This window comes from Elephas maximus, chromosome 3, assembly GCF_024166365.1.
Source record: "Elephas maximus indicus isolate mEleMax1 chromosome 3, mEleMax1 primary haplotype, whole genome shotgun sequence".
Lineage (NCBI taxonomy): Eukaryota > Metazoa > Chordata > Mammalia > Proboscidea > Elephantidae > Elephas > Elephas maximus.
In genome coordinates this window covers 55,810,708-55,838,132 of record NC_064821.1, presented here as the reverse complement: position 1 = coordinate 55,838,132, position 27,425 = coordinate 55,810,708, and the positions used below count along the sequence as shown (strand labels likewise).

General features: G+C 49.3%; 1 protein-coding gene and 1 long non-coding RNA gene across 3 annotated transcripts in view; one reads left to right on the top strand and one right to left on the bottom strand.

Annotated features, from left to right (window-relative positions):
- EPHA2 (EPH receptor A2) overlaps positions 1–1,801 on the top strand; it is a 29,745-nt gene extending 27,944 nt beyond the window's left edge. Inside the window, exon 17 of one of the 2 annotated variants that reach the window (XM_049878025.1) lies at positions 821–1,801. In XM_049878025.1, the coding sequence (XP_049733982.1) occupies positions 821–926 (106 nt within the window). In that variant the 3' untranslated portion in view covers positions 927–1,801. The remainder of the gene's footprint in view (positions 1–820) is intronic. The other variant, XM_049878024.1, reaches the window with a different exon arrangement.
- A 2,487-nt stretch (positions 1,802–4,288) lies between these two features.
- LOC126072614 (uncharacterized) lies at positions 4,289–27,057 on the bottom strand. Its single transcript, XR_007516540.1, has 4 exons — positions 26,856–27,057; positions 9,165–9,235; positions 5,996–6,105; positions 4,289–5,316 (listed from the first exon to the last, which is right to left on the bottom strand). It is a non-coding gene; the product is annotated as an uncharacterized LOC126072614 (long non-coding RNA).
- Between the last annotated feature and the right edge of the window lie 368 nt (positions 27,058–27,425).

The following is a 27,425-nucleotide window of genomic DNA, read 5'->3' as shown; positions in this document are numbered from 1 at the left end:
CATCTGGTCCTGATGCTGCCTTTCCCCTCTGCCCCCAGCTTCTAGGGGCACCCACTCTCTAGTTGGGCACTATTGTCCCATTTTATGGGTAAAGAAATTGAGATTCTCTTAAAGCAAGAAACTTGCCTCAGGCGATCCAGTCACCAGATCTGGAAGCCCCTCCCATTCGAGACCAACAGAGCTTTAATCCTTGATGGTCCCTCAGCAGGTGTTTCCAGAGTCCTTCCTCAGTTACTGGCAGTAAAAACTTGGAAAGGGTGAGGGTGAAATAAGGTGATGGTCAGGAGAGACCTTGAGCAAACAACCCTAGGGAGTCTCGAGCATCCAGGCACCTGGTGACAGCATAAATGCCACCTGGGGAGGAGGCCTCACTCAGCTGGGGGCATTAGGGACAGACCCTCTTGCCGGGAAGAGATGTTTGATCACAGCTGGTTTGGTTTCTACCTCTTGGCTGAGTGACCTTGGACAAGTCACTTCACCTCTCTGAGCCTCAGTTTTCAAACCTACAAAATGGAAGTGAAGATGGCACCCATTTTACCAGATTATTGTGAAGATTTGATGAAAAAGCTTCTCGCAGGGTTTATGATTTTCCTAACTTTGTTGATGGTGGAGCTTCTTAGCAAGCTGTTGGGAAGTGGATCCTCCTCTGAGGCCTCAGGCTAACTGGACCTCTCTCACCTGCAGGTCCCCAAGGCCCCCTCTCTGTCCCCTTCCTCTCCCCACCTCTGCCTCCCTCTCACAGCTGCCCACCACCCCCTGTCCAGCCCAGCCCCTCCCCTGCTCTGGCCCTAATTCTCCCTCTCTCCTTCGGTGCCCTCAGCGACATCAAGAGGATTGGGGTGCGGCTGCCCGGCCACCAGAAGCGCATCGCCTATAGTCTGCTGGGGCTCAAGGACCAGGTGAACACGGTGGGGATCCCCATCTGAACCCCACGAGTGCCGCTTGCCCCCCTTGGCCAAGAATACTTGAAGAAACAGAGTGGCATCCCTGCTGGCTCAGCACTGGGCCACCAGAGATCTTATTTATTTCTAGCTGTTCCTTATCAATGCCACCCTGAGGGCTTTGCTGGGGGGGAGGGGAAGGTGGGCCTAGGATGACACCCTGGTCTGAACTGAGGAGTCGCTCAGGGATCCCCTGCTGGGACCTCTTCCCCTGGAAGGAAGCCAAGCACTTAGCAGGCACCACCATGTTCCAGAACCCCTGGAGAAGGAGCCCCCCAAGGCCTTTGGACAAAAAGGGGAACATTTCCAAACCGACTGACTTCCTCTTTGCCTTCTCCCTTGAGACGGTTTTGGGAGATGGGGGGATTAGTCCTTGCCATGTGAACAGGGTACCTCATCACTCTTTACAAGAAGACAGACGGTGAACTCTGCTCGGCGTGAAGATCCCAAAAGCCCCCCTGCTCTACCCAGTGCCTTCTTTAGACCCCCAGGCCCCATCCTCAGCCCCAAAGGGCCAAATTCTTGCTTCCCAGGGCCCTCATGGATGCTTGGTTGTGTTGAGATTTTTTAAATATATATTTTGTACCTTGTGGAGAGAATGTGTGTGTGGCAGGGGCCCCTCCGGGGCTGGGGCAGAGGACAGCCTGTGTCAGACATTCCCAGGGCTGGGGGGCCGGTGCTGGCAGGCCTTTCCTGCCTGTTCCCCAGTTCACCAACCTCTTATCTCTTAAACTTTATGATTCAGTCAGTGTTAATGATTTTGTTTTGTTGTGTATTTTTTTCGAACCTTAATTTATTATTATTTTTTTTTATATTTATTGTTAGAAAATGACTTATTTCTGCTCTGTAATAAAAGTTGCAGATGATTCAAACTGATCTTGGCTTTGAGTCATTGGAGCAGCAGTGGGGTCAAAGGGGCCTCCTGTGCCAGGAGTAGTGGGGAGTGAAGGGCTCACTCCCACCTCGAGTGTTTGAACAGCTTCTTGTGTGATATAGATGTGTCATGTAACCCTGGAAGTTGGGGTGGATGAGGGGTGGACAGGGTGCCCGGGGAGCAGACCCCACGGAGCCCAGCCAACATGCCAGCAGGCCCCATCACCTTTGATCTAGAAGCTTCTGGAGAGAGTGGTTAAGAGCAGCCATTGGCTTCCCTCCCACGTGTCTTCATGGAACTGTTGAAATAGATTCATCGACCACTTGTGTAGGGCTCTGAGGTTTACAAAATCTTCTCACATGTTTAGGCTTGTTGGAGCCTCAGTCGTCTGTTACGAGTTTTATGGGCACCCCCATTTTACAGAAGAGAAAAACTGAGGCTGTGCCCAATGACTGGGCTTGCCCAAGTCCACACAACAAGTTAGGGGCAGAGTCCAGAACTGAAAGCAGGGCTGGGAATCCCAATTAGACTCTCTGCTCACAGATGAGGGAACTGAGGCTCAGAGACGTGCAGTGACTTGTTCAAAGTCACACAGCAGAAGTAGCAGAGTCCTTGTGGGAAGCCAGATCCCCAATTTCAAACCCAAGCATTCTCTGCTATACCAGGCTGCTGCCTGGCAGGCAAGAGGTTGTTCACAGTGGGGCTTGGGAAGGTGCATGGGCACCAGGGACACAACAAAGCAGGCAGAGATGATCTGGGGCATGGGTGGAAGTCTTCCTGGAGGAGGTGACCCCAGAGCTGAGACTCAGGGATGATTAGGAATGATGCAGGCAGAGTAAGGTGCAGAGGTGTGAAGCTGCATGGTTGTGCAAGGGAACCACAATTTGGTGTGATTAGGGTGTGATGTGGGTGTTGGAGAGGTCTCCAGGGCAGGTCCAGGAGTGGGGATTTTAAGTTGAGGGCAATGGGGAACCTCTGAAGGTTGTAAGCAGAGTGTGGCTTGACACTATGGTCCAAACAGAAGTCACTAGTAGAGGCAAGCCCAGCACTCAGGCTTCCTGATTCCCAGCCCTGAACTGCGGGGAGACGGGAGAAACACTGGCAGCACTGGGGGAGTGCTCAGCCAGCCCAGGGGTCTCAGGGCTGGCCTTGTCTGACCTGACTCCCTCCTGCTGCAGGATAGCTGTCTCCAGGGGGAGCTGGCCCTGGGTTTGGCCCACCCAGCATCAGTGAGGCCCTGCCAGTGTTGGGTGGGGCTGGGTTTGGGTGAGGCAAGGGAGTGGAGGGATCAGCTGGCCAGGACTTTCTCCCATTAGCACTGGGCTGCCTGGGTGTGCTGGGCTATGGTGGGTGAATTAGGCCTTCCTGGTACCCAGCCCCTGCCTGGCCTGGCCCAGGTGGCTGCAATGGTTCTATGGCTGAGCTATGTCTACTGCCCCCACCACTGACAAACCTGTCAATCCAGAAGAGAGTGATCCTACAGCTTTCAAAACTCACAGAAATCTGGGCTGGAAGGGTAAGTCGAGGCCAGACCGGAGACCGGAGCCACATTCTCAAAGTGGTTCAGCCACCCAAGGGCCCCACTGGAGCAGGATTGACTGGATATATGAAGTGGCTTGGCATGGGTGGGAGAGTGGTCCTGATGTGTGCTCTCTCCCTCGGAGTCCCGATAGGCACGTATGGCCCTCTTAAGGGTCCAGAGGATGCACAGGCCTGTGGGCCAGTGCTTAAAGGCCAGAGAGCCATGGTGACAGCTGTCCAGAGCCTCTGACAGACCCCACAATTGGTAGGAGGGGCAGCTTTATTTTTAAATTAAAGCAAACTCAGATCTGTCCATTGAGAGTGCCTGGGAGCAGTGACATCCCAGTACCAATGAGCACACATAGTGCCCAGATCTTGGCTCCTAAATACCTCTCTCCATAGCTCCTTGGAGAAATGACTGATTCTAGTGCTGAGACAGGGAAAATGTAAAATGAGCTTGTAGTGCTAGGAAGTAAGGAAGTTCTCAAAAAACAAACAGATGGGGGCATGGCAAACAAACTCAGGATCTACCCTGAAAGAGCTCCCAGTGATCAAAAGCTAGAACAAGCTGAGCTACGAAAATAACATAGTATTAGATTACAACCCAAAGTATAACATAAATATACACGAGTTCATACTGATACAAAAATAAACAATTGAATAAATAAATACATGGGGGAGACTAGACAAATCTTCCTTACAGAAGAATTCCAGATAGTTTGTGTAGCTGCTCCCATCTCCCAATAAAAAAAAAAAAAAAACCAATAGGTGGAGCTTAATTCCCCTACTGCCTTTAGTGTCGACTGGACTTAATGTCTCACTTCCAAAGAATAGAAGTAAAGAAAGGGTTAACAAAAAGTAACTTTACAGTGGAGAAACCTGGCAAACACTACCAGTAACCAAGTGATCAAAGTTAACATGACCAGTGCAAAAACAAAGAAGCCAACTCAGAGCAGAGGGGAAATTTTGCTGGAATTGAAGATCGGGTATCAGCCAACACTCATACAAGGTTTATTGTGTGTCACCCATTGTACTGTGTTTTGCAAGTGTTGACTGGTTTAATCCTCACAACAACCCTGTGAGGTGGGTACTATCATTATTCCCATTTTACACATTTGAACAGGGAGGTTAAGCAACATGCCAGAGCCACCCAGCTCATGAACGGCAGGGGCAGGAGGCAAGCCCAGGCAGTCCATGCCCATAGTCCCCCGCCTGCGCCATGCCACAGGGCCCCTGATAAAATGGTTTCCCTTTTGCCGCCCTCAACTGCTGAGGAAGAACATTCTCCACTCTGCCATAATGGGTACATCCTCAGACATGGTCTGAGAAGCACCGGTTCTAGTGAAACTGAGGCCCCCTAATCCATCCAAGGTCCCCAAAAGCCACAATGCCCTGTGCCCCACGCATCCAAGTGGCAGACAATGGAAAGATGGAGCTGGGTTTGCCGCTTTGTTCCTTGTCTTAGTGGACATTTCCTGCTCTGTGCCAGGCCAGCACTGGGCACTGGGGCCACAGAGGTAGGTCAGGTCCTGTCCTGTCCTCAAGGCGTTCTCAGTCTGATGGGGAAAGCAACGGCTCTAGAGTGGGACCCCGAATAAGGGGAAGGAGTTGGAAGCTGGAAAGGGCACTTGACCTGACCTAAAGATTCAAGCAGGCTTCCTGGAGGAGGCCAAGGACAAGTGAGGAGAGATGAGGCGTGTCCTCAGAAGTGTCTGTCTCTAACCTGATACCCCCTACCATGCTCCAGACCTCTGTGCAGCGAAGGGTGTGGGGGGTCTGAGTCCTCCTCCAGCCCCTGGGCCCCATTCTGCCTCCATTATCCCCAACCCATGGTTGTAGTACCACAAGCGCCCTAGGAACCAGCCTCTGCTTTCACTCCCACCCCTGGCAGAACCTTCACTTTGACCTCAGTCATCTCAGCTGGGAAGTGGGCTCCCAGCTGCAGGATCCTTGGCAGCCTTTGATGTTCTCAAGGAAGGCCTGCAGGAGATGAAGGCAGCAATTACAGGGTGTAGGGCAGGAGTCGTCCTCCTCTCCACTGCTCCCAGTCTGGGTGGCAAGTTAAAACAGTGTTGTCGGGCCCCTGCCTGGTTGTCTAATTAGTTAGCAAATCCTGGAGGAATGGGCAAGCCCTCAGCCCTCCTTCCTGCCCACACCCTCTCAGCTCCTGCTGTGGCCCAGTGTCTGAGACAGGGCCCTGCACAGTAGGCACTGCTAGAAGAGAGGCTGAATGAACTCTCACAGGAAGTGTGTGAGTCCGCAGCTCGGCCTCTCCATGCCTTTGCCCAGGCTGTGCTCTATGCCTAGATCACCCTTTCCCAGGATCAACCTCTAGCACCCAGTTGGCCCTCAATAAGTATTTGCTCAATAAGCAAATGAGTGAGAGGGCAGGGGTTGGGTTTTTAGGACCTGAAGGGCCCAGTGGAGTCATATGGAAAATCTCTCCTCCCTGGAGAGATATTCAGATATTCAATATCTCAAGACCTGGTTGTATGTGGGGGTAAAAATACTGTCACTATCAAGTCAATTCCAACTCATGGCGGCCCCATGTGTTACAGAGTAGAGCTGCTCCATAGGATTTTCTTGCCTGTAATCTTTACAGAAATAGATTGCCAGGCCTTACTTCCTTGGTGCCCCTGGTTGAGTTTGAACCACCAACCTCTAGTTTAGTAGTAGAGAGCAAGCCATTAGTGCCATCCAGGGACCTTGTTTGTGGAGTAAGCACTGCACAGACGCTCCAGCTCCCTCTGGCCAGCTGGAACATGCAGGCTGTGAAAGAGAAGCAGTCAAGTATTTCTAAACACCTACTATGTGCAATGGATAAGAAAGAGTGAAGAAGAATTGACGCCTTTGAATTTTGTTATTGGCGAAGAATATTGAATATGCCATGGACTGCCAGAAGGACAAACAAATCTGTCTTGGAAGAAGTACAGCCAGAGTGCTCCTTAGAAGCAAGGATAGTGGGACTTTATCTCATGTGCTTTGGACACGTTATCAGGAAGGACCAGCCTGGAGAAGGACATCACGCTTGGTAAAGTAGAGGGTCAGCAAAAAACAGGAAGACCCTCAGTGAGATGGATTGACACAGTGGCTGTAACAATGGGTTCAAACATAGCAACAATTGTGAGGATGGTGCAGGACTGGCCGGTGTTTTACTCTGTTGTACACAGGGTTGCTATGAGTCGGAACCTACTCAACAGCACCTAACAACAACGACGTGCCAGTCACCACGCCAAGCCTGAGACACTCATTGTCTAATTGAAGGATCACAGTGTATCTATCTGCAAGGCATGGATTTACCCCCATTTTACAGATGGGGCCACTGAGGCTCATAAGGTTATAGTAATCAGACCAACAGCCCACAGGTAGGAGGTGACAGAAGAGGATAGCAGTGGCTTCACTAGGGAGATGCGGTAGGCGCAGATCACACTGGGTGACACTGTCAGAAGACGTGACACCAAAATGACTGTCTATAAAATTTTTGTGCAGCTGTTTCAGCAGAAATTTAATATTTTTTATAAAAATATCCCTGTAGTTAGCTATAACAACAAAATTTTTTTGTAAGCCCAGCTTACATGTATCAATATACTTATAAGGCTAGAACTCTGTGCTAATTTCCTTTTTGAACCTTCTAACGCACTCCAGTCAGAGCTGTCATTATTACCCAATTGCAATGATGCTTTGAACCACGTGGTTTCGTCTGCACATGCTACAAGCACGCGCTGTTGTTTTCGAGCTGGATTTTGTCAACTTTTCTGGTGTTTTAGCTAAAATATTGTGGTAATTAGCACGGGGGATGGACCATGAGTTACAGCACTGGGTGATAGGAAACAAGGGTCATCTCTTTCTACTCTCTGGCGCTGAGTGAAGTTCAGGGGTTTTGGGGATTCTTAGGGAGCAGGGCAGTGGGAAGACTCCCGGACAAGAAGATGAAGTCGGGGTTCTGTTGCGCACCTCCTGTTGGCGTGTCTCTCAGTGTCTCTGGTTCTGTTTATCTATCTGTAGCACGGAGGGCTCAGAGAAGTCCATCTTGGCTGGGATGAGGGGTCCCTGCCCACCCCTCACCACAGACTTGCCCGCTCCCAGTTCCTGGCGCCCTCACCCCAGGCAGTCCAGGCACAGGCCTCACTCCAGCCCCTCTCGGGTCTGGCTTTCCAATCCAATCCCTGGCAGCAGCTCTCTGTTGGTAGAACTAGGCCCCAGTTTCTGGGAAGCAGCAGCCGCATTCCGCCCCTGCTGGGGTGGGGGCCCCTTTCTCCCGCTGGGCCAGGGCCCTATTTCAGCAGCCTCATCACATTCCCAGCGGTCTCAGCAGCCCAGATAGACGGATGCTGTTTCCACACTGGTCTGGCAGAGCCAGGCAGTTGCATGACCAGGTATCCTGCTGGGGGAAGGGGCCTTTCCCCAGGCCTCAGGGGCCAAGCAGACCAAGCTCAGCATCTGGGCCCAGACAGGCACACCCTAGCAGCCCCCCGACACTCATATGCTATGCCCACTCCCCCAAACTCCACACCCACCCATTGCACTCTGCACCCCACTCAGCCTCCCCAGACCGCCCTTCAATTCTCCTGACGCTGAAATTGCTCCTCCACTGGGCCCCTCCCCCACATCCCCACACACAGTCCCTCTCTTATTCCTGCCTGTGGCAACTATACCACCCTTCCAGGTCTAACTCAAATCCTGGTCCTCCAAGACACCTTTGCAGAACCACCCTGCTGCCAACCGGTGGGGAAAAATCAACCTGCCCGCCCGCCACCCGTGCCCCTCATCACAGCTTACAGATCACAGCAGGGAGCCAGCCTGTTTGTCCCTGGCACTCTACTCTGAGCTGTCCCACTTGTTTCTTTGTGTGTGTGTGTGTATGTGTAATGAAGTGATGTTGTTGTGTTGTTAGGTGCTGTTGGCTTGGTTCCCAGTCATAGCGATCCTATGTACAACAGAAAAAAACTCTGCCCAGTCCTGCACCATCCTCACATTCGTTCCTATGTTTGAGCCCGTGGTTGCAGCCACTGTGTCAATCCATCTCATTGAGGGTCTTCCTCTTTTTCGCTGTCCCTCTGCTTTACCAGCCATCATGTCCTTCTCCAGGGACTGGTCCCTCCTGATAACATGCTCCCTGACAACTAGGGTCCCCTGGTGGCACAGTGGATAAAGCACTCAGCTGGTAACCAAAAGGTCAGCTGTTGGAACGGCAGATGTGGCAGTCTGCTTCTGTAAAGATTGCAGCCTTGGGAACCCTCTGGAGGAGTTCTACCCTGTCCTATAATATCACTATGAGTTGGAATCGACTCAACGCCAGTGGGTTTAATAAAATGATAATAGCTAACAATTATTGAGCACTGAGCACGTGCCCAGCACTGATCAAAGTGCCTCACATGGATTGAGTCACTTAATTCTCCCAATAACTCTAGGAACTGGCACTATTACTATCCCATGGGGTGGGGCAGGGGGGCTATATATCCCCACTTGCCCAGGACAGTGCTGGTTTAGGCTTGTTATCCAGGCATAATTAGTAATAACACCTTCTCTTTCCCTCTTTGTCCTGTTCGGATAATAATTTATTCGGCTGCTCAACTATGAGGCACAAAAGAGTGAAGGGCTTGCCCAAGGCCCCACAGCTAGCAAGTGGATGAGGCAGGATTCAAACCAGCACCATGCCCCAGAGTACTGCTCTACAGTATCGATTGATTTCTGAGTAGATGAACCCAGGCCTTCTCACTCCCCCTGCCCTTCCTGCTTTTCATTTGACAACTTTCTCCAGAGCCAACTATGTGTGTCCCTGCCTGGGGCTCTTCTCCACACCCTTGGCATGACAGGTGTCCTCTTACCTTTCAGCTCATGGTCAGAGAGGGTCTGTGATCACTCATCTTAAAGATGCCCCCATGTTTCCTTCATGGCACTTTAAAAAAAAAAAAAGCTTAAATGAGATAAAATTCACATGTACCGTTCACACTTTCATTTTACTTGGATCCACAATCAACGGCTATGGAAGAAAAAAAAAATGGAAGAAGCAGCTAAGAAATCAAAGGATGTATTGTATTGGGCGGATCTGCTGCAAAAGATCTCTTTGAAGTGTTAAAAAAACAAAAATGTCACTTTGAGGACTAAGGTGCACCTGACCCAAACCATGCTATTTTCAGATGCGTGCAGAACTTGGACAACGAATAAGGAAGCTCGAAGAAGAATTGACATCTTTGAATTATGGTGTTGGCGAAGAAAATTGAATATACCATGGACTGCCAGAAGAACAAACAAATCTGTCTTAGAAGAAGGACCCTCCAGGAGATGGACTGACACAGTGGCTACAACCATGGGCTCAAACATAACAACGACTGTGAGGATGAAAGGGCAGTGTTTCGTTCTGTGGTACCTAGGGTCACTAGGAGTTGGAACCAACTCGAGGGCAACTAGCAACAACTACAATGACCCACTTCAAGTGTACAATCTCACGATTTTTAGTATAGTCACAGATTTGGGCAAACATCACCTTGGTCAATTTTAGAACACTTTCACCTGAAAAAGAAACCTTACATCTCTCAGCTATCACCGTCCCAGATCCTCCTCACAGCCAGCTTAGGCAACCACTTAGACTTTCTGTCTCTGTGGGTTTGCCTACTCTGGACATTTCATATAAATGAAATCATACACCATGTAGTCTTTTGTGACTGGCTTCTTTTTCTTTCACTTAGCGTAATGTTTTTGAGGTCCTTCCACGTCGTACCATGTATCAGTACTTCATTCCTTTTTATGGCTGAATACGATTTCATCGTCTGGACGGCCCACATTGGTCTAGCCAGTCAACAGTTGGTAGATATTTGAGTTATTTCCATCTTTTGGCCGTTATGGATAATGATGCCATGAACATGAGGGCAGAAGTTTTTGTGTAGAGGTATACTTTTATTTCTCTGGGGTAGATACCTGAGAGTGGACTTGTGGGTCATATGGTAACCCCATGTTTGGCCATTTGAGGAACTGCCAGACAGTTTTCCACAGTGGCTGCACCTTTTTCCATTCCCAGCAGTGTGTCAGGGTTTCCATTTTTTCCTCCTTAGCACTTCGAGGCAATTTGACCCTTGCTGTTATGGGCTCACACGATATGATACTATTTGTCATTGACCCCCACCTCCATCTTGGGTGCCTGGTTTGTGGCTCCTGGATCCCCAGATCTGACACACAGTGGAAGCCCCAGCACATTTGATGAATGAGTCAATGATGGTGCTCTGTGCCAGGGAGATGGTGGGAGAACCTGGGCGGTACCTTCCCATGCCACCCCGTCTGCAGGGAAAGACCCGTGAAACATCAACAACACTCAAAAGGTAAATGCTGTGGTGTCTCTCAGGGAAGACTTCCTGGAGGAGGTGGTGTCTGAGCTGAGACTTGAATGGTGAGGCTGGAGGGGAAGAATGCAGGGTGTTCCAGGCTGGGTAAGGCTCAAAAGCTGACGGAACGCCAGAGTGGCTGGAGGCTCCCAGGGTAGCAGAGAGAACCAAGGTTAAAGTGGTGAGCAGGAGTCTAAACCTTGCTGCCCTGCTAAGGATTTGATTTTTACCCTAAGGTTGGACACAGGCGAGCCACTCATGGTGCTTAACTGGGAGAAAGGGGCAAGAAAAACTGAACATTTTTTTTCAAAATTATGCTGTCCCCTTGTAAAAAATTCTCTAAGTGTTCGAGTCATACAAAAGAAAAGTTCATTTATTTGCCAGCCTTTTGTGGGGACACGGCCACCACTGCCTACCTGGACCTGCTGGGCCTGCTCTTCAGAACTGCTAAGGGGCTGAGCCCCTCAGGATGCAGATGACACCCCCCACAGCCATCTGTCCCTGCCCGGAGGCTAGGCATCTGGGAAGGTCCATTGTAGTGGCCTCTGACATCACAGCAGGAGGCGGTGTGATGTCACAGGGCCCCATTGTGGCTGCCAAGGGAAGGAGCCCCCATCAGAGGACTGCTCCCCACCCCCACCCAATACTATTAAGCATGGGCTGGGGACAAAGGAGGGCACTTTGTCACAAGGCCACAGAGGGAGGGGACAGGCAAGAGGCTGTGCATTCCAGAGCCAGCCCTCTGCTTCCCCTGGCTGGGCCTCCCAGCCAGGCTGGAGGCCCTGCCACCTGCAGTCCCTGTTTCCAGGCCGCCAGCCCCCACGCTGGGGTTAGCTCCTTGCTGGGGCTTCCCAGCAAAGGGGGACAACAGAGCTGAACAATCTTCAGGCTCCCCTTCCTCCCTGAGTGTCACCCGTGAAACTAGGCCAGGGCCTGGGGTGAGGGGGTTGCAGACAGAGCCTCACCTGGGTCCCCTACATTCCACCTGCAGGATGAGGAAGGGAAGCCCTGGGGGACTCCGGGGACCATGGGCTGGGGAGTAGGAGGCCAAGAGTCCACTGGAAGCCGGAGAGACACAACCCCCTGATAGACAGGCCTGGGGAAGCAACCTCAGGGCATGATGGGGGACTGGGGAGTAAAGAGGGAAAGGCACTTGTGCCATAGCACTGAGTAGCATCACTGAGCATTTATTAAACACCTGCTAGGTGCCACACAGGAGTTCTTGAGTAGTGCAAACAGTTAAGTGCTCGACTACTAACTGAAAGATGAGCAGTTCGAACCCACTCAGAAGCACCTTATAAGAGAGGCCTGGTGATCTGCTTCTGAAAGTTCACAACTTTGAAAGCACTATGGAGCGCAGTCCTACTCTGCAACTTGTGGAATTGTCATGAATCAGAATCGACTTGACGGTAACTAGTCAGGTTTTTTGTTTTTCTGGTTTAGGTGTTGCATGAGTCTATGCTATAGTCACTTGTGGGTCACCTTTCTCAAAACCCCAGAAGGTAGTGGCCAGCACCAGCCCCAGGCCTGGCCACTCTGGGCAGGCACTCAGAAAGGAGGCCTCAGCCTGAGCACAGCTCTGCTGTCTCATCTTTACCCCACTGTCCTTGAGTCTCCCCCGTGGCTAGGAGGAGGAGGCAGGACTCCCCCGGGTACAGGCTCTGGTATCAGATGACCTGAGCTGCAGTTCCTCCTCCGCCATGAACTCTTGTATGCTCCCTAGCCTTTGAGCCTTTGTTTCCACATCTGTAAAATGGAAATAACAATACCCACCTCACCACTCACAGAGCTACTGTGAGGACTGGGCAAGAAAATGTGAGCCAAGCACCCAGAATGTTCCTCCAAGTCATTGCCCACCCACCCCCCCACCCTACTTGAGGGAGAGGGCAGGGGCTTTCCATAGGCCTGGCACTGCTCCTAAATCTCCATCTCTCCTTGGGCTCCAGCCCTCAGACCAGCTCTCTCCCAGGCTGCCATCCGCACCTTTGGATTGCTCTTTCTCGACCCAAGACTAGAAGGAGGGTGCAGATGACTGAGGAGACCCAGGCTGGGGTGGGGGGCAGGGGCTTCAATAGGCCCTCGTGTGGGTTTCTCTGTCCTTGGCGGAGTGCCCGGGCATGTGAGGAGGCTGAGGGTGGCTCAGTTTCAGGCAACAAAGTCCCCTTTCTCCCCAACCTGAGGAATCCCTGTCGCCATCTCCCACCCCCACCCTGATCAGTATCTGCTACCCAGACCCAGACCCCAGTGTTCACTCTTTGGGGCCCAGGCTGGGCACTGGCTCTGTCAGAGCCCATGAGGCAGACCTAGCCCTTTATGCAGAGGGAGTGCCACCTCCACTTCTGGCAACCACACACACACAGACACACACACAGAGACACATGCACGCATGAGTGAGTGTGCACAGGCAAGCACACACACAGGCATGCATACACACACAGCATACATGTATGCACACACACACACACACCTGAACACACGCACACACATCCACATGTATGCACACATGCAGACCCACACATGTCCGTCAAACCAGCCCAGCCCTTGGGAGCCTGTGCCCCATCCAGCAAGCTGGGAATCAAGGAAGTTCCCTGCAGCGCCATGTGCTCAGTGCCTGCCTCCCTGCTGCGGCCCCTGTGTCTTGTGGAAAAGATGATGAGAGGAGACAGACGATGTTTGCAAAAACATCCAAACTTGGCAAAGCAAAACGTGGCAGCCCCACCCATGCCAGGCCCCCCACTTCAGGAATTGTTATTGGCTCATGAAATCTGAGTCTGAGCCCCTGCCTCCATTCAAGCCTCTCATTTAACCAAGGGGGACTTGGAGGCCTGGAGATGACAGGGGTTGGCCCAAGGCCATGGGGCCTGGTAGGGCTGGGACTAGGTGGCTGGGGCTGGTGACAGCCCCACAAATGCTCGGTAGGGCCTCACCCCAAGATCAGCCCAGTCCTGAGGTGGGCAGAGAACCAGCCTTCCTCGTGATGGTTACACCCTTTGTGCAGATGAGAACACTAAGGCTCAGAGAGGAGAGGCCCTAGGTTACCCAGTAAGGAGCAGAGTGAGGAATTGAGCTTGGGCCCTGGGTCCCCATAGACAGGAAGGATGGTCAGAGATGCTGAGCCCCCAGGTCCCCTCCCAGGCCACTGCATACCCTAGGATGGGTGCCAAGTCTTGCCTGGGATAGATCTAAGCAGAAGGCGGGTGCTCAGGCGGCTGCCCTGGTCTTGACCCCTGAGCGGGGTCTGCCCCTCCTGCCACAACTCAGGCCTGGCTCTGCCCAGACACCTCAGGAATGTGGGAGGAGGGAGACTCAGTAAAGCTGGAGCCTGGGGTCCAGGGGTGGACAGAATATAGAAGCCACGTGTCTGGAGTCCCCCTGCACTCCAACTGGACCACAATTGGCAGAGGAGGCCCCAGGAGGCTCAGGCGTGTGGCTCATATGCTGTGCCATCCTTGTGTGCGGCTGCCTGTTTCTGGTTTCCTGGCCTGCAAAATGGAGTGCTGGAGCAGCGGGGCTGAGGCAGGGAGCCTGTTAAAGGCCTGGGGGTGGGGAGAAGTGGGGGGCCAGCCCGTGGCGGCTCCTCTAGCTGCCTCCTCCTGCAGCCTCTGGAATTGCCTTAATTACAGCATTAGCCTCGCCGCGCTTCCTGCCATAAACCCAGGAATCTAAATTAGAAGGCAGCAGGCTGGCTCCCCTTCCCTTCGACCCCCCAAGTCTGCTGGGAAGTTCCCCTGGAGTCATGCCACCAACGGGGGGCTAACTTCAGGGGTGCCCCAGCACTTGGGGGGCCTGAGAGGCCTGGGCATGGTGGGCAGCTGTCCACAGACAACTCTTGGCCGTCACTGTCTCCGAGTGCCCGTTCAATCCTCCCAGCAGTTTTGCAAGATTGCCATAAAGATGCCCATTTATAGAGGTGGAAACTGAGGCCTGAGAGGGTCACCCAGGGTGATGGTGGCTAAGCCTACTGAACCCGGGTCTGCAGGGCCCAGTCCAGGGCTAGCAGCCTCTGTAGAAGACAGAAGGTAGGGTGGGGGCAGAGATGGGGGGTGTGTGTGTGTGGAGGGACCCAGGCACCCTGGCCCACTCAGACATGGGCAGGGGAAGAGGGTAGCCCCTGCCCAGGAGGGGGAGGTGGGAGGAGGGTTGATGCGAGAGGTTTTGAGGGGCTTCTGCACAGAGAGCCAGGCAGGCAGTGGCAGGGGGTTTCTAAGCAGAGTTTGTCCCTGCAAGCCTGGCCTGGGCCCCTCACCTGTGGCTTTGCTCACTCTGGCCCCCCTGGAACTGGTCAGGTGGACCAGGGTGCTGGGCTTGCTGGGGCCAGGGTCCCATTAGATTCAGAGTGAAACCCAGCCACAGAGCTGTGTGTGTGTGTGTAAGATTTTGTGTGTGAATGTGTATGCATGAGTGCAGGTTTGAATTCCTGTGTTTACATGTGAGTGTGACTTTGTATGTATGCGTATTTGTGTATGAGTGTGTTTGTGTCCTTGTGTGTTTACATGTGTGTGAGTTTTCGTCTGTGTATACGAGGGTGTTTGTGTTTGTTTCCATGTGTATTTGTGCATATGTGTTGTGTGTGAGTGTTTGTGTCCCTGTGTATTTACGTGTGAGTGAGAGTATGTGCGAGTTGTGTCTGTATGTGTTTGCATGTGACAGTGAGTGTCTGTGCGTGCATGTGGTGAGGAAGTGAGGTCATCTGGACAGGAGGGAGCCGAGCTTGTCCAAACCACTGGAGCCACTGAGGGAGAGAGAGACAGAGGTGGGGGGGAGGTGGCGGGAGGTGGGAGAAACTGAGACCAAGGGAGAGAAAGAGATCAAGACAGAGAGGAGAGGGACAGCAAAGGACAGAGACACGGAAAGAGCCAGAGAGGCTGAGTACGAGAGACAGGCTGGGGGTAGGAGGCAGACAGACAGACAGGAACAATGGAGGACACTGGGGTGGTGGTGGGGAGACAAGGAGAGGCTCAGAGACAGGATGAGTTTGAGAAAGAGAGAGGAGGGACCCAGAAACAGGGCTACCCACCCTCCCCTCACCTGAGCAGGGACCTGATGGAGGACCCCTTCCGCCTATTTTTCCTTCTGGTCACTGAGTCTGGTGGCGTAATGGTTAAATGCCATGGCTGCTAACCAAAGGGTTGGCAGTTCGAATCCCCCAGGCACTCGTTGGAAACTCTATGGAGCAGTTCTACTCTGTCCTATAGGGTCGCTATGAGTTGGAATCGATTCGAAGGCACTGGGTTTGGTTTGGTTTTGGCTGAGTCTGAGCATGCTCGTCCCTAAGCAGGAGGTGTCTTGTCCCTAGGGCAATTTATTATTATTATTTTGTGTGTGTGTGTGTGGTGAAAATATACACTGCAAAACATCTACCTAAAGCAATTTTTTGAGGCCCTGTTACATGCATTCCAGCGGTGGGACCTGCCTGAGGGAGCAAAGAGTCAGAGGCTGCAGGGCCAAAGAGGTGATCCCGGTGCGGCCGAGAGCATGGGTGGAGGAAGAAGGGGCCTGGGGAGCACAAGCAGGAGCACAGGGGAGTAGCCGCACAGAAGGTGATGATTGGAGGGGAAGCTAGTTGGGCCCACACCCTAGCAGGACTAGGTAGGGGCCAGGGCCACGGGTCAGGGACGCACACTTTCTTCTCACCTGACCCTTCTTGACCCTCCAGTGACTTCCTATCATCTGATTCCTTAAAGTGACTTACAAGGCCCCACCAGCCCCGTGTCCCGCCCACCTCACTTCCCATCATCCTCTCCCTGGCCGAGTGGTTCTCAGTTAGGGGAGATTTTGCCCAGCAGGAGACATTTCCCAATGCCTGGAGATATTTTTGGTTGTCATGACTTAGAGAAGGGGGGATGTTACTGGTATCTGGCAGATAGAGGCCAGGATGCTGCTAAACATCCCATGCTCAGGATGGCCCCCACAATGCACAGTAATCTGGTCCAACATGTCAGTGGTGCCGAGGTTGAGAAACCCTGCCTAAACCATTGCACTCCAGTTCACTGACCTCCCTTCTGTTCCCAGAGCATGGCAAACTAGTTCCTGCCCCAGGGCCTTTGCACTTGCTGTTACCCCTGCCAGGAATGTTCTTTCCCTAGATTATCACACAGCTGTCTCCTCCTTGTCCTCTGAGAACCTACACAAATGTTCCCTCCTCAGAGCTGCTTTTCCTGACACCTCACTGCCTCCCACACTCTGTATTGCAAACCTCTGATTATTTCTTTCCTAGTACTTCTGCCTTGGAAGAAGTACAGCCAGAATGCTCCTTAGAAGTGAGGATGGCGAGACTTCGTCTCACATACTTTGGGCATGTTACCACAGGGACCAGTCCCTGGAGAAGGACATCATGCTTGGTAAAGTAGAGGGTCAGCGAGAAAGAGGAAGACCCTCAACGAGATGGATCGACACAGTGGCTGCAACAATGGGCTCAAACATAACAATGATTGTGAGGGTGGTGCAGGACCGGGCAGTGTTTCATTATGTTATACATAAGGTTGCTGTAAGTCAGAACCGACTCAAACAAGCCTAAAACAACACCTATCCCCAAACTGTGACAACCTTGTTTTTTTAATTCAAATCTTTACTTACAGGTTTTCTACCCTCCACTCAACTGTGAGCTCAATGAAGGCCAGGGACTTTATTTTGCCCTCAGCAGTACCCAGACACTGAGTACTGGGTGGTAAGATTGAGCTCTTACTTAGCAAAGTCAGAAGAAAGACCTGGCAACCTACTTCCCCAAAACCAGCCATTGGCAACTGTATGGAGCACAGTTTTACTCTCAGACACATGAAGTCACCATGAGTTGAAGTCAACTCAATGGCAACTGGTACTTGTGAGAATAGTCAGACGCTGTTCTAAGCACTTTGCATATATTCATGCATTTCCATCCTATGAGCGAGGCACTGTTGTTATGCCCATTTCACAGATGGAGAAACTGAGACCCAGAGATGTTATATTGACAGCTAGTCAATGCGTGAGCTGGGATTTGAACCCAGGCAGGCTGGTTCCAGAGTTCACACACTTAACCACCATACTTACTCCCTCTCTGCAAATGCGAGTAGAATACATGTATAACTGGGTCATCAGGAAGAATGTCATGGCAACCCAGGCCCCTGTTTCTCCCTCTTCCTGAGAAAGCTGCCCCTGCCCCCTATGTGGTCCTCCCTCCTCTGGAAAGGAGGAGACAGGCCCTCTCCATGTGGAAGTCAGCAGAAGCCCTTCTTGCCAGGTCCCTAGAGTGAGGAAACTTGGATCACCACCACCGCCCTGAGTCTGTTGACTCTCCCAGGCACTGGAGGCCACTCCGGCCCTTAGCAGCCCTTGCTCCTCTTCCAGACTCGGAGCTGGACAGGGGGTGGGGGAGGATGGAGGGAGCTGGAGGTGTGGGGGTGTGGGGATGTGGGAGGTGGAGGTGTGGGGGTGGGAGTAGGGAGTAGGGGTGGGGAGGTAGGGGGCACCCATGACTAGGGGGAGGCACATCCCTTCCTCAGGCCCCTCTGGCAAGGATGGGTGGGCTGGGCACTAAGGTGAGTCTGAGGCCTGTGCTAAGCCCTGCCCTGGGTACCGGGGACACAGAGTGACTAAGGAGAGCCCCCTCCCTCCCCCAGCAGGCAGCCTGGTCCGTGGGCCGGGAGGACAGCCTCTAATGAAGATCCACAGCCAGTAGGGATGGTCACAGTAGGGACAGCAGGAGGCGTTCACCAGGAAGCTGTGGGTGCGGGCCTGGAGCTCTTGCCTGTTGGGGACACGGGGAGAGGGTTTGGGAAGACTGCCCAGAGCTGTTGCTGCCCAGATTCCTGGCCAGGAAGCTCCCCTCCCAGACCAGAGATTGCTGGCTACCCCTCTTTCCATATCCCTGTGCCCTCTGCCAGGCATTGGTTCCTCTTTGACTAGCCCACCAGCTGCACGGGCCTTCCCAGTCTCCCCAAAACTTCATCCTCTGTCCCTATCCCCTCCCCCAACATCTGTGGTACCAGTCAAGTGATAGTCTGGGCCTGGGATCTGCCAGAGAACTTCCTAATTCTCTCTCCCTCCCTTCTTTCCTTCCTTGTTTGACACATAAAAAAAAAAACACATACAGCATCTAAAATTAATTATCTAATATTAATTAAGTTAATATTTTGGCTTTACCACTTTCTTGTTATATGACCATGGGCAAGTCCTATTGCGTCTTTGAGCCCCCACTTTTACAGCAGATAAATGTGGGCTTCGGAGGATTCACCAGGATGAGGCATTATCGTGGATTGAATTGTGTCCCCCCAAAATATCTGTCAACTTGTCTACGCCATGATTCCCAGTATCGCATGATTGTCCACCATTTTATCATCTGATATGATTTCCCTATGTGTTGTAAATCCTATCACTATGATGTAAGGAGATGGACTAATGGCAGTTGTATTGATGAGATGTACAAGACTGGGTAGTATCTTAAGCCTGTCTCTTTTGAGATATAAAAGAGAGAAGTGAGCAGAGAGACATGGGGACCTCACACCACCAAGAAAGCAGTGGCAGAAGCAGAGTGCATCCTTTGGACCCGGGGTCCCTGTGCTGAGAAGCTCCTAGTCCAGGGGAAGATTGATGACAAGGACCTTCCTCCAGAGCCAACAGAGAGAGAAAGCCTTCTCTGGAGCTGACGCCCTGAATTTTGACTCATAGCCTACTAGACTGTGAGAAAATAAATTTCTCTTTACTAAAGCCATCCACTTGTGGTGTTTCTGTTATGGCGGCACTAGATAACTAAAACAGGCATACAGAGTGTTGAGCATAGCACCTAACTTATAATAAGTTTTTAACCAGTGGGAGCTGATCCTATTTTTATTTTCCACAAACACTTTCCTGAGGCTTCCAGGGGACAGAGAAAGGAAGGGCTCTAATAGCCTGGACAGAACGTTAGGTTCTGACCCCTCGTAGCAATCCTTAATCCAAACAGAGTCTGATCCTGAGGGCCTCCTGAGGGGAGTGGCCTGGGAGGCAGGAGCCCTGGGTTCCAGTCCTGGCTTTACCACTGGGTTGCTGTGTGATCCAGGCAAGTCCTGGCCCCTCTCTGGGCCTCAGGCTCCCTGGCTAAACAATGGCCGATATTTAGATGATCTCAGGGAATCGATGGTGCAAAGACTGCCTGGGTTTGAATCCTGACTCTGCTACTTATTAACTGTGACCTCAGGCTAGTTACCTCTCTTTGTCTCAGTTTTCATCTGTAAAATGGGATCATAATACCTCATATGGATGCTGAGAGGAATAAGTTGGTTAAGACACAGAAAGCATTTAGGGAACAGGCCTGATACATAGTGCTCGACAGACGTTAGCCATTATTATTACCTAACAGCATCTCTGAGGAGATTTTTTTTTTAATTGAGATACACTATAGAATTCACCCTTTAAAAATAGACAGTTCAGTGGTTTTTAGTATAGCCACGAGGTTGTGCAATTTTCACCACTATCTAACACCAGGATATTTTCACCTCCCCAAAAAGAAAGCCCACTCCTATTAGCAGACACTTCTCATCCTCCACGCTCCGTCTCTGGCAACCTCTAATCTGCTTTCTGTCCTTATGGATTTGCTTCTGGACATTTCATCTAAAGGGAATCATACAGTATGTGGTCTTTTGTGACTGGCTTCTTTCGCTCAGCATAACGTTTTCAAGATACATCTATGTTGTAGCATGTATCAGCACTTCATTCCTTTTTATGGAGTAATAATATTCCATTATACGGCTAGATCACATTTTGTTTATCCATTCATCAGTTGATTCACATTTGGGTTGTTACCACTTTTTGGCTATTATGACTAATGCTGCTATGAACGCTGGTATGAAAGTTTCGTGTGAACATCTGGCTTCAGTTCTCGGGTATACACCTAGAAGTGGAATTGTTGGGTCATATGATAATTCCATGTTTACATTTTTGAGGAAATGCCAAACTGTTTTCTAAAGTGGCTGCACCGTTTTACATTTCCACCAACAATGTATGAGGGTTTCAGTCTCTCCACATCCTTGTCAACACTTGTTATTATCCACCTTTTTTATTAAAACCATCCTGTTGCTGTTAGGTGCCATCGAGTCGGTTCCGACTCATAGCGACCCTATGGACAAAAGAACAAAACACTGCCCAGTCCTGCGCCGCCCTTACAATCGTTGTTGGGCTTGAGCCCCTTGCTGCAGCCACTGTGTCAGCCCATCTTGTTGAGCGTCTTCCTCTTTGTCCCTGACCCTCTACTTTACCAAGCATGATGTAGTTTCCCAGGAACTGGTCCTTCCTGCAAACATGTCCAAAGTACGTGAGATGAAGTCTTGCCATCCTCACTTCTAAGGAGCACTCTGGCTGTACTTCTTCCGAGACAGATTTGTTCATTCTTCTGGGAATCCACATACATTCAATATTCTTTCCCAATACCATAATTCAAAGGCATCAATTCTTCCTTACTCATTGTCCAGCTTTTGCATGTATATGAGGCAATTGAAAATATCATGGCTTGGGTCAGGCTCACCTTAGTCCTCAAAGCGACATCTCTGCTTTTCAACACTTTAAAGAGGTCTTTTGCAGCAGCTTTGCCCAATGCAATGCGTAGTTCGATATCTTGACTGCTGTTTCCATGGGTGTTGATTGTGGATCCAAGTAAAATGAAATCCTTGACAATTTCAGTCTTTTCTCAGTTTATCATGATATTGCTTATTGATCCAGTTGTGAGGATTTTTATTTTCTTTATGTAAAGGTGTAATCCATATTGAAGGCTGTAGTCTTTGATCTTCATCAGTAAGTGCTTCAAGTCCTCTTCACTTTCAGCAAGCAAGGCTGTGTCATGTGTATATCACACTTTGTTAATGAGTCTTCCTCCAATCCCGACGATGTGTTCTTCATATAGTCCAGCTTCTAGATTCTTTGCTCAGCTAACAGATTGAATAATTACGGTGAAAAGATACAACTGACACACACGTTTCTTGATTTTAAACCACACGGCATTCCCCTGTTCTGTTCGAACGACTAAACCCTTGGTCTTCGTACAGTTTCCTCATAAGCACAAGTGTTCTGGGATTCCCATTCTTCGCAATGTTATCCATAATTTATAATGATCCACACAGTCGAATGCTTTTGCATGGTCAGTAAAGCACAGGTAAACATTTTTCTGGTATTCTTTGCTTTCAGCCAGGATCCATTTGACATCAGCAACAATGTCCCTCATTCCATGTTCTCTTCTGAATCCGTCTTGAATTTCTGGCAGTTCCCTGTTGATGTACTGCTGCAACCGCTTTTGAATGATCTTCAGCAAAATTTCACTTGTGTGTGATATTAATGATATTGTTTCATTATTTCTGCATTCTGTTGTATCACCTTTGTTTGGAATGGGCACAAGTATGGATCTCTTCCAGTCGGTTGGCCCAGTAACTAGCTGTCTTCCAAATTTTCTGACAGACAAGTGAGCACCTCCAGCACTGCATCCATTTGTTGAAACATCTAATTGGTATTCTGTCAATTCCTGGAGCCTCATTTTTTTTTTTTTTTACCAGTGCCTTCAAGTGCAGCTTGGACTTCTTCCTCCAGTACTATCGGTTCTTGATCATACGCTACTCTTGAAATGATTGAACGTCGGCCAATTCTTTTTGGTACAGTGACTCTGTATTCCTTCCATCTTCTTCTGATGTTGTTAAATATTTTGCCCATAGAATCCTTCCATATTGCAACTCTAGGCTTGAATTTTTTCTTCAGTTCTTTCAGCTTGAGAAATGCCTTGTTTTTCCCTTTTGGTTTTCTAACTCCTGGTCTTTGTACATTTCACTATGACACTTTGTCTTCTCGAGCTGCGATTTGAAATCTTCTGTTCAGCTCTTTTCCTTCATCATTTCTTCTGTTCGCTTTACCTGCATTATGTTCAAGAGCAAGTTTCAGAGTTTCTCCTGACATTCATTTTGATCTTTTCTTTCATTTCTGTCTTTTTAATGACCTTTTGCTTTCCTCGTGTATGGCATCCTTGATGTCATCCTACAACTTGTCTGGTCTTTGGTCATCAGTGTTCAATCAGTTGAATCTATTCTTGGGATGATCTCTAAATTCAGGTGGGATACAGAGCATTTTACGGAAGTTACGCACGCTTTTGCTTTTGTTTGCCAACAGCACCCTCCTCCCACGAGGTATTTTCCTAAGTGCCGCTGTGCCAATTTTTTTTCATATGTTGCTGTGAAAAAATTAGCATAGTGTGCATACAAAAATACCTTGTGGGGGGATGTGGTTAGCAAACAAACATAGACAGCATGTGTTATTTGGCTCTTGTGAATTGGTTTTAATTTTCTTCAGCTTCAACTTGACCTTGTATAAGAGCAATTGATGGTCTGTTCTGCAGTCAGCCCCAGGCTTTGTTTGGACTGGTGATATTGAGCTTCTCCATCGTCTCTTTCCACAGATGTAGTCAATTTGATTCCTGTGCATTCCATCCAGTGAGTTCCATGTGTATAGACATCTTTTATGTTGTTGAAAAAAAAGTTTTTCCAATGAATAAGTTGTTGGTCTTGCAAAATTCTATTACTCTATCTCTGGTGCCATTTCTATCACCAAGGCCATGTTTTCTACCTACTGATCCTTCTTTGTTTCCAATGTTCACATTCCAATCACCCGTAATTATCAATGCCTCTTGTTTGCATGTTTGATCAGTTTTAGGCTGCAGAAGTTGGTAAAAATCTTCAATTTCTTCACCTTTGGCATTAGTGGTTGGTGCATAAATTCAAATGATAGAAATTTGAATAATAGTCATATTAACTGGTTTTCCTTGTAAGCGTATGGCTATTATCCTATCACTGACAGCTTTGTACTTCAGGATAAATCTTGAAATGTTCTTTTTGACAAAAACCTGTCCACCATTGGTGACCCCGCTGGCATTTGAAATATAGGTGGCATAGCTTCCAGAATCACAGCAACAGGCAAGCCACCACAGTACAACAAACTGACAGACGAGTGGTGGCTAGTCATCCTAGTGGGTGTGAAGTGAGTATCTCATTGTGGTCTTATTTACATATTACTAATGACTAATGATATTAAGCATTTTTCCTGTGCATGTTGGCCATTTGTATATCTTGTCTGAAGAAATCTCTGTTCAAATGCATTGCCCATTTCTTAACTGGGTTATTTGTCTTCTTATTGTTGAATTATAAGAGTTCTTTATATATCCTGGATACTAGAACGTTATCAAGACATACAAATTGCAAATATTTTCTCCCATTCTGTGGTTGCATTTTTACTTTCTTTATGGTGTCTTTTGAAGCACAGAAGTTTTTAATCTTGATGACATTCCATTTATCTGTTTTTTCTTTGTTTCTGCTTTTGGTGTTATATCCGACAAACCATTGCTTAATCCAAGATCACGAAGACTTACACCTATGTTTAAGTTTTTTATAGTTTTAGTTCTTATATTTAAGTCTTTGGCCCATTCAGCGTTAATTTTTGCATATGGTGTGTTGTAGGGGGCCACCTTCATTCTTTTGCATGTGAAAATCCAGTTGTCCCAGCATGATTTGTTGAAAAAACTATTTTTTTCCCCATTGAATAATCTTGGCACCCTTGTTGCAAATCAACTGACCATAAACGTATAGGTTTATTTCTGTACTCTAAATTCTATTCCGTTGATCTCTGTCTATCCTTATGGCAGTATCACATGATCATGTACACTATAGCCTTGTGGTAAGTTTTGAAATTGGAAACTCCAACTTTGTTCTTTTCCAGTATTGTTTTGACTGGTCTGAGTCTCTTGTATTTCCAAATGAATTTTGGTATCAACTTGTCAATGAGGATCTTCGACTCTGTGATTCTAAGGCCAAAATTTCTGGTAATTCCAATGTCTGAAGTCATTGTGGGTCTTTCTGTTGACTTTTGTCTCTGCTGTTTCTTGCTCATGGTGTCTTCTTTTCTTGTGTGCCTGGTTATCTTTGACTGTGTTCAGCTCATTGTATGTGAAAATGGTTTGTGAGGATAATTTGAGGCTTAGGACAATGACACCTCCCTCCAGACAAGATTTTTGTTTGCTTCAACATAATCCAAATTTGAGGCATGAGTTTCTTTGAATCACCCAGGTGATTGGGCTCAAGGCTTGGTTTTCTTCTGTTTCACCCTGCTCCTGATAGCGTTTTAATTTAAAATGGATGTGGGTATCAGACTCCCTACCTTGGACAAGAGATTGGACTTATCTTTTATCCCTTTCTACCCCTCTCTTCTCAAACACATTCACCATGAGGTTATTGAAACTACAGGGCAATTTCAAAGCTGTTTCTTCCTCATTGGTGAATGCCCTCGGGGCAAATGTCGTTTGCCATATTGGACTATCCTCCCTGGATTCTTTCCTTTTCCTAGAGTCTTGTTTGGGAATTTCTCACTACTCTGTTTAGTTGTTTGATGGTTAAAAGAATTTTTTTTTGTTAATTATTGGATCTAGGGATGTTAGTTGTCCTCAGTAGGAGGATTGGTTCAAATTACTGGAAATGGAAGCCAAGGCGCCCCACTTTCCCATTATTATCACCTCACCTTTGCTCAGGCTATACCAGCACAGGATCCCCTCTCTCTACTTGTCTCAGGCACTCCTCTTCTCAAAGCTCTGGACAGAACATTCACCTCCAGAAACCCTCCTAACGCAAGGCCCTTGGCTCTCCACCCTGGGCCTTACAGTCCACAGCTCCAACCCTGCCTTTACTCATCATCAAACATTTATGTGGCATCCACAGTATGCCAGGCCCATCCCAGGTACTGGGGATTCAGCTGTGAACAAGACAGAAGCAGCCTCTTGCTCTCAAGGAGGGTAATAAACAAACAGTTACAACCCACTGTGATCATAATTGGGTTGGGGTTAAACCTTAAACCAAAAATATACCCTGAAGTCTCCTTAAAACCAAACAATAGTTTAGCTTAACTAGTAAAAACAAGTGTCTGCCTTGAGGATTGTGCTCTTTTAAGAACTATCTATATGAGATCAAATTGACAACAACTAGAAAGATTAGATAAGAATCTTAGAGGGCAGTGAGTTTATGTTAATGGAGGATGAACAACTCAGAAAAGGAGGGTGAGGATGGGTGTACAACTCGAAGAATGTGATCAATGTCACTAAATTGTATATGTAGTAACTACTGAATTGGTCTATGTTTTGCTGTGTGTATTCTCAACAACAACAACAAATAAAGTTTAGGAAAAAAGAAGATTGAGTTGGGGATGCAGAGGGGGACCACAGAGTACATTGCAGGGAGATCTAATCCGAGAAGCTTCCTGGAGGAAAGAAGGTTTAAACTGAGGCTTGAAGGATGTGTAGGAATTACCAGACAAACAGGGATAGGGGAGTGAAGGATGTTTGAGGCCTGCTGAGAGAACATTTGTGAAGGTCCACAGGGCAGAGGAAAGATGGTGATTCAGACTGGAGTGTGAGGGAGGAGGAGTCAAATGATGATGCTGGGAGGTGGGTTCAACACCCCTGTTAGATTTTATGGGTTCTCCTCCTCCATTTTCCCCTCCCAAAGACCGGCTAGAAGGAGCAGAAGGCTCCAAGTTTCAGGGAAAGCAAACTTCCTTGATCTTTCACACTAAACAATTTCTTTTCATGAGAAAGGTCACTGTCTTTGGCTCACACCTCCACCCTTTAGCTTCACCTCCTTCTTCTCCTCCTGCCTGGGGCAGAACTGGAGAATGGCCACATCTCTTTGTTGCAGGAGAAGCACGATTTGTTACTGAATGAAGCCTCAGAGTATCTTCCTCAACCGCCCCAGCCAGTGTCCTCCATGCAAGCCCTGAGGCTCTGCCGGGCTCTTCCTGGGGCACCTCCGGCTCCATCCTGACCATCCTGTTTGGCTTGGATGAGATCCCTGATTCAGGGGATGAGGACAGGCGGGGGGTGGGGAGCACAGAGCTCTGAACCCTGAGCCCTCAGGAACGGTCACAAACCCTCCTACCCACCCAGGGCTCTGGTGATTGGGGACATATAGGACCACCAGAGCCTCCACCTGCTCCCCAGGCCACCCCAACTTCAAGCCTGGAAGGGAAGGCTGGGTTAACCCTCACGGAACCAGGAGCTGAGGGGTGAACCTAGATTTCCATCAGACCACTGAAGGGTTAACAGCAGAGTGGGATGGAGTGGATCTAATTGGGAAGGGTTCTTTTTATCCTTATACCACTCAGGCCCACCCCTCTGCACTATCCACATGGGTAAACTGAGGCTCAGGTCACATGGCAAGAGAGTGGGAGAAGCAGTACCTGAACTCAAGTTGCACACTCCCTTCTCCAGCCTTCTCCTCACAGATGGTTGATGCCCATTGTGGTGGTGGCGATGGAGGTGGGCTGTGGTAGACAGGGCCTCTCCAGTCCAAAAGCTTGGCCTTTTGGGAACTGAGCAAGGTTATGGGCTCCTCTTCAGCCCGTCGCACTTCATCAGAGGCCGACACTTTCCTGGCCTGTGTCTCCAGGGGCATCAGCAAAATAGGCTGAACAAACCATGTCTTATTCAGTCACGCTAAGATCACCAGGAACACACCTGAGCAAAGTTGAATATATTGTTCTTTGCAACGAGGGAGCCATACTCCATGGGAAACCACAGGGCGTCTCAGTAAAGGGTGTGAAGAACCAAAACTAGCTGTTAACAAGTTGACACCGACGACTTAAGGAGACTCCCTGTGTGTGAGACTAGAGCTGTGCCCCATAAGGTTTTCTTTTCTTTTTTAATATTTCCTTGTTATTGTTGAGGATACAAAACCCACCCAGTGCCGTTGAGTCGATTCCAACTCATAGCGACCCTATAGGACAGAGTAGAACTGCCCCATAGAGTTT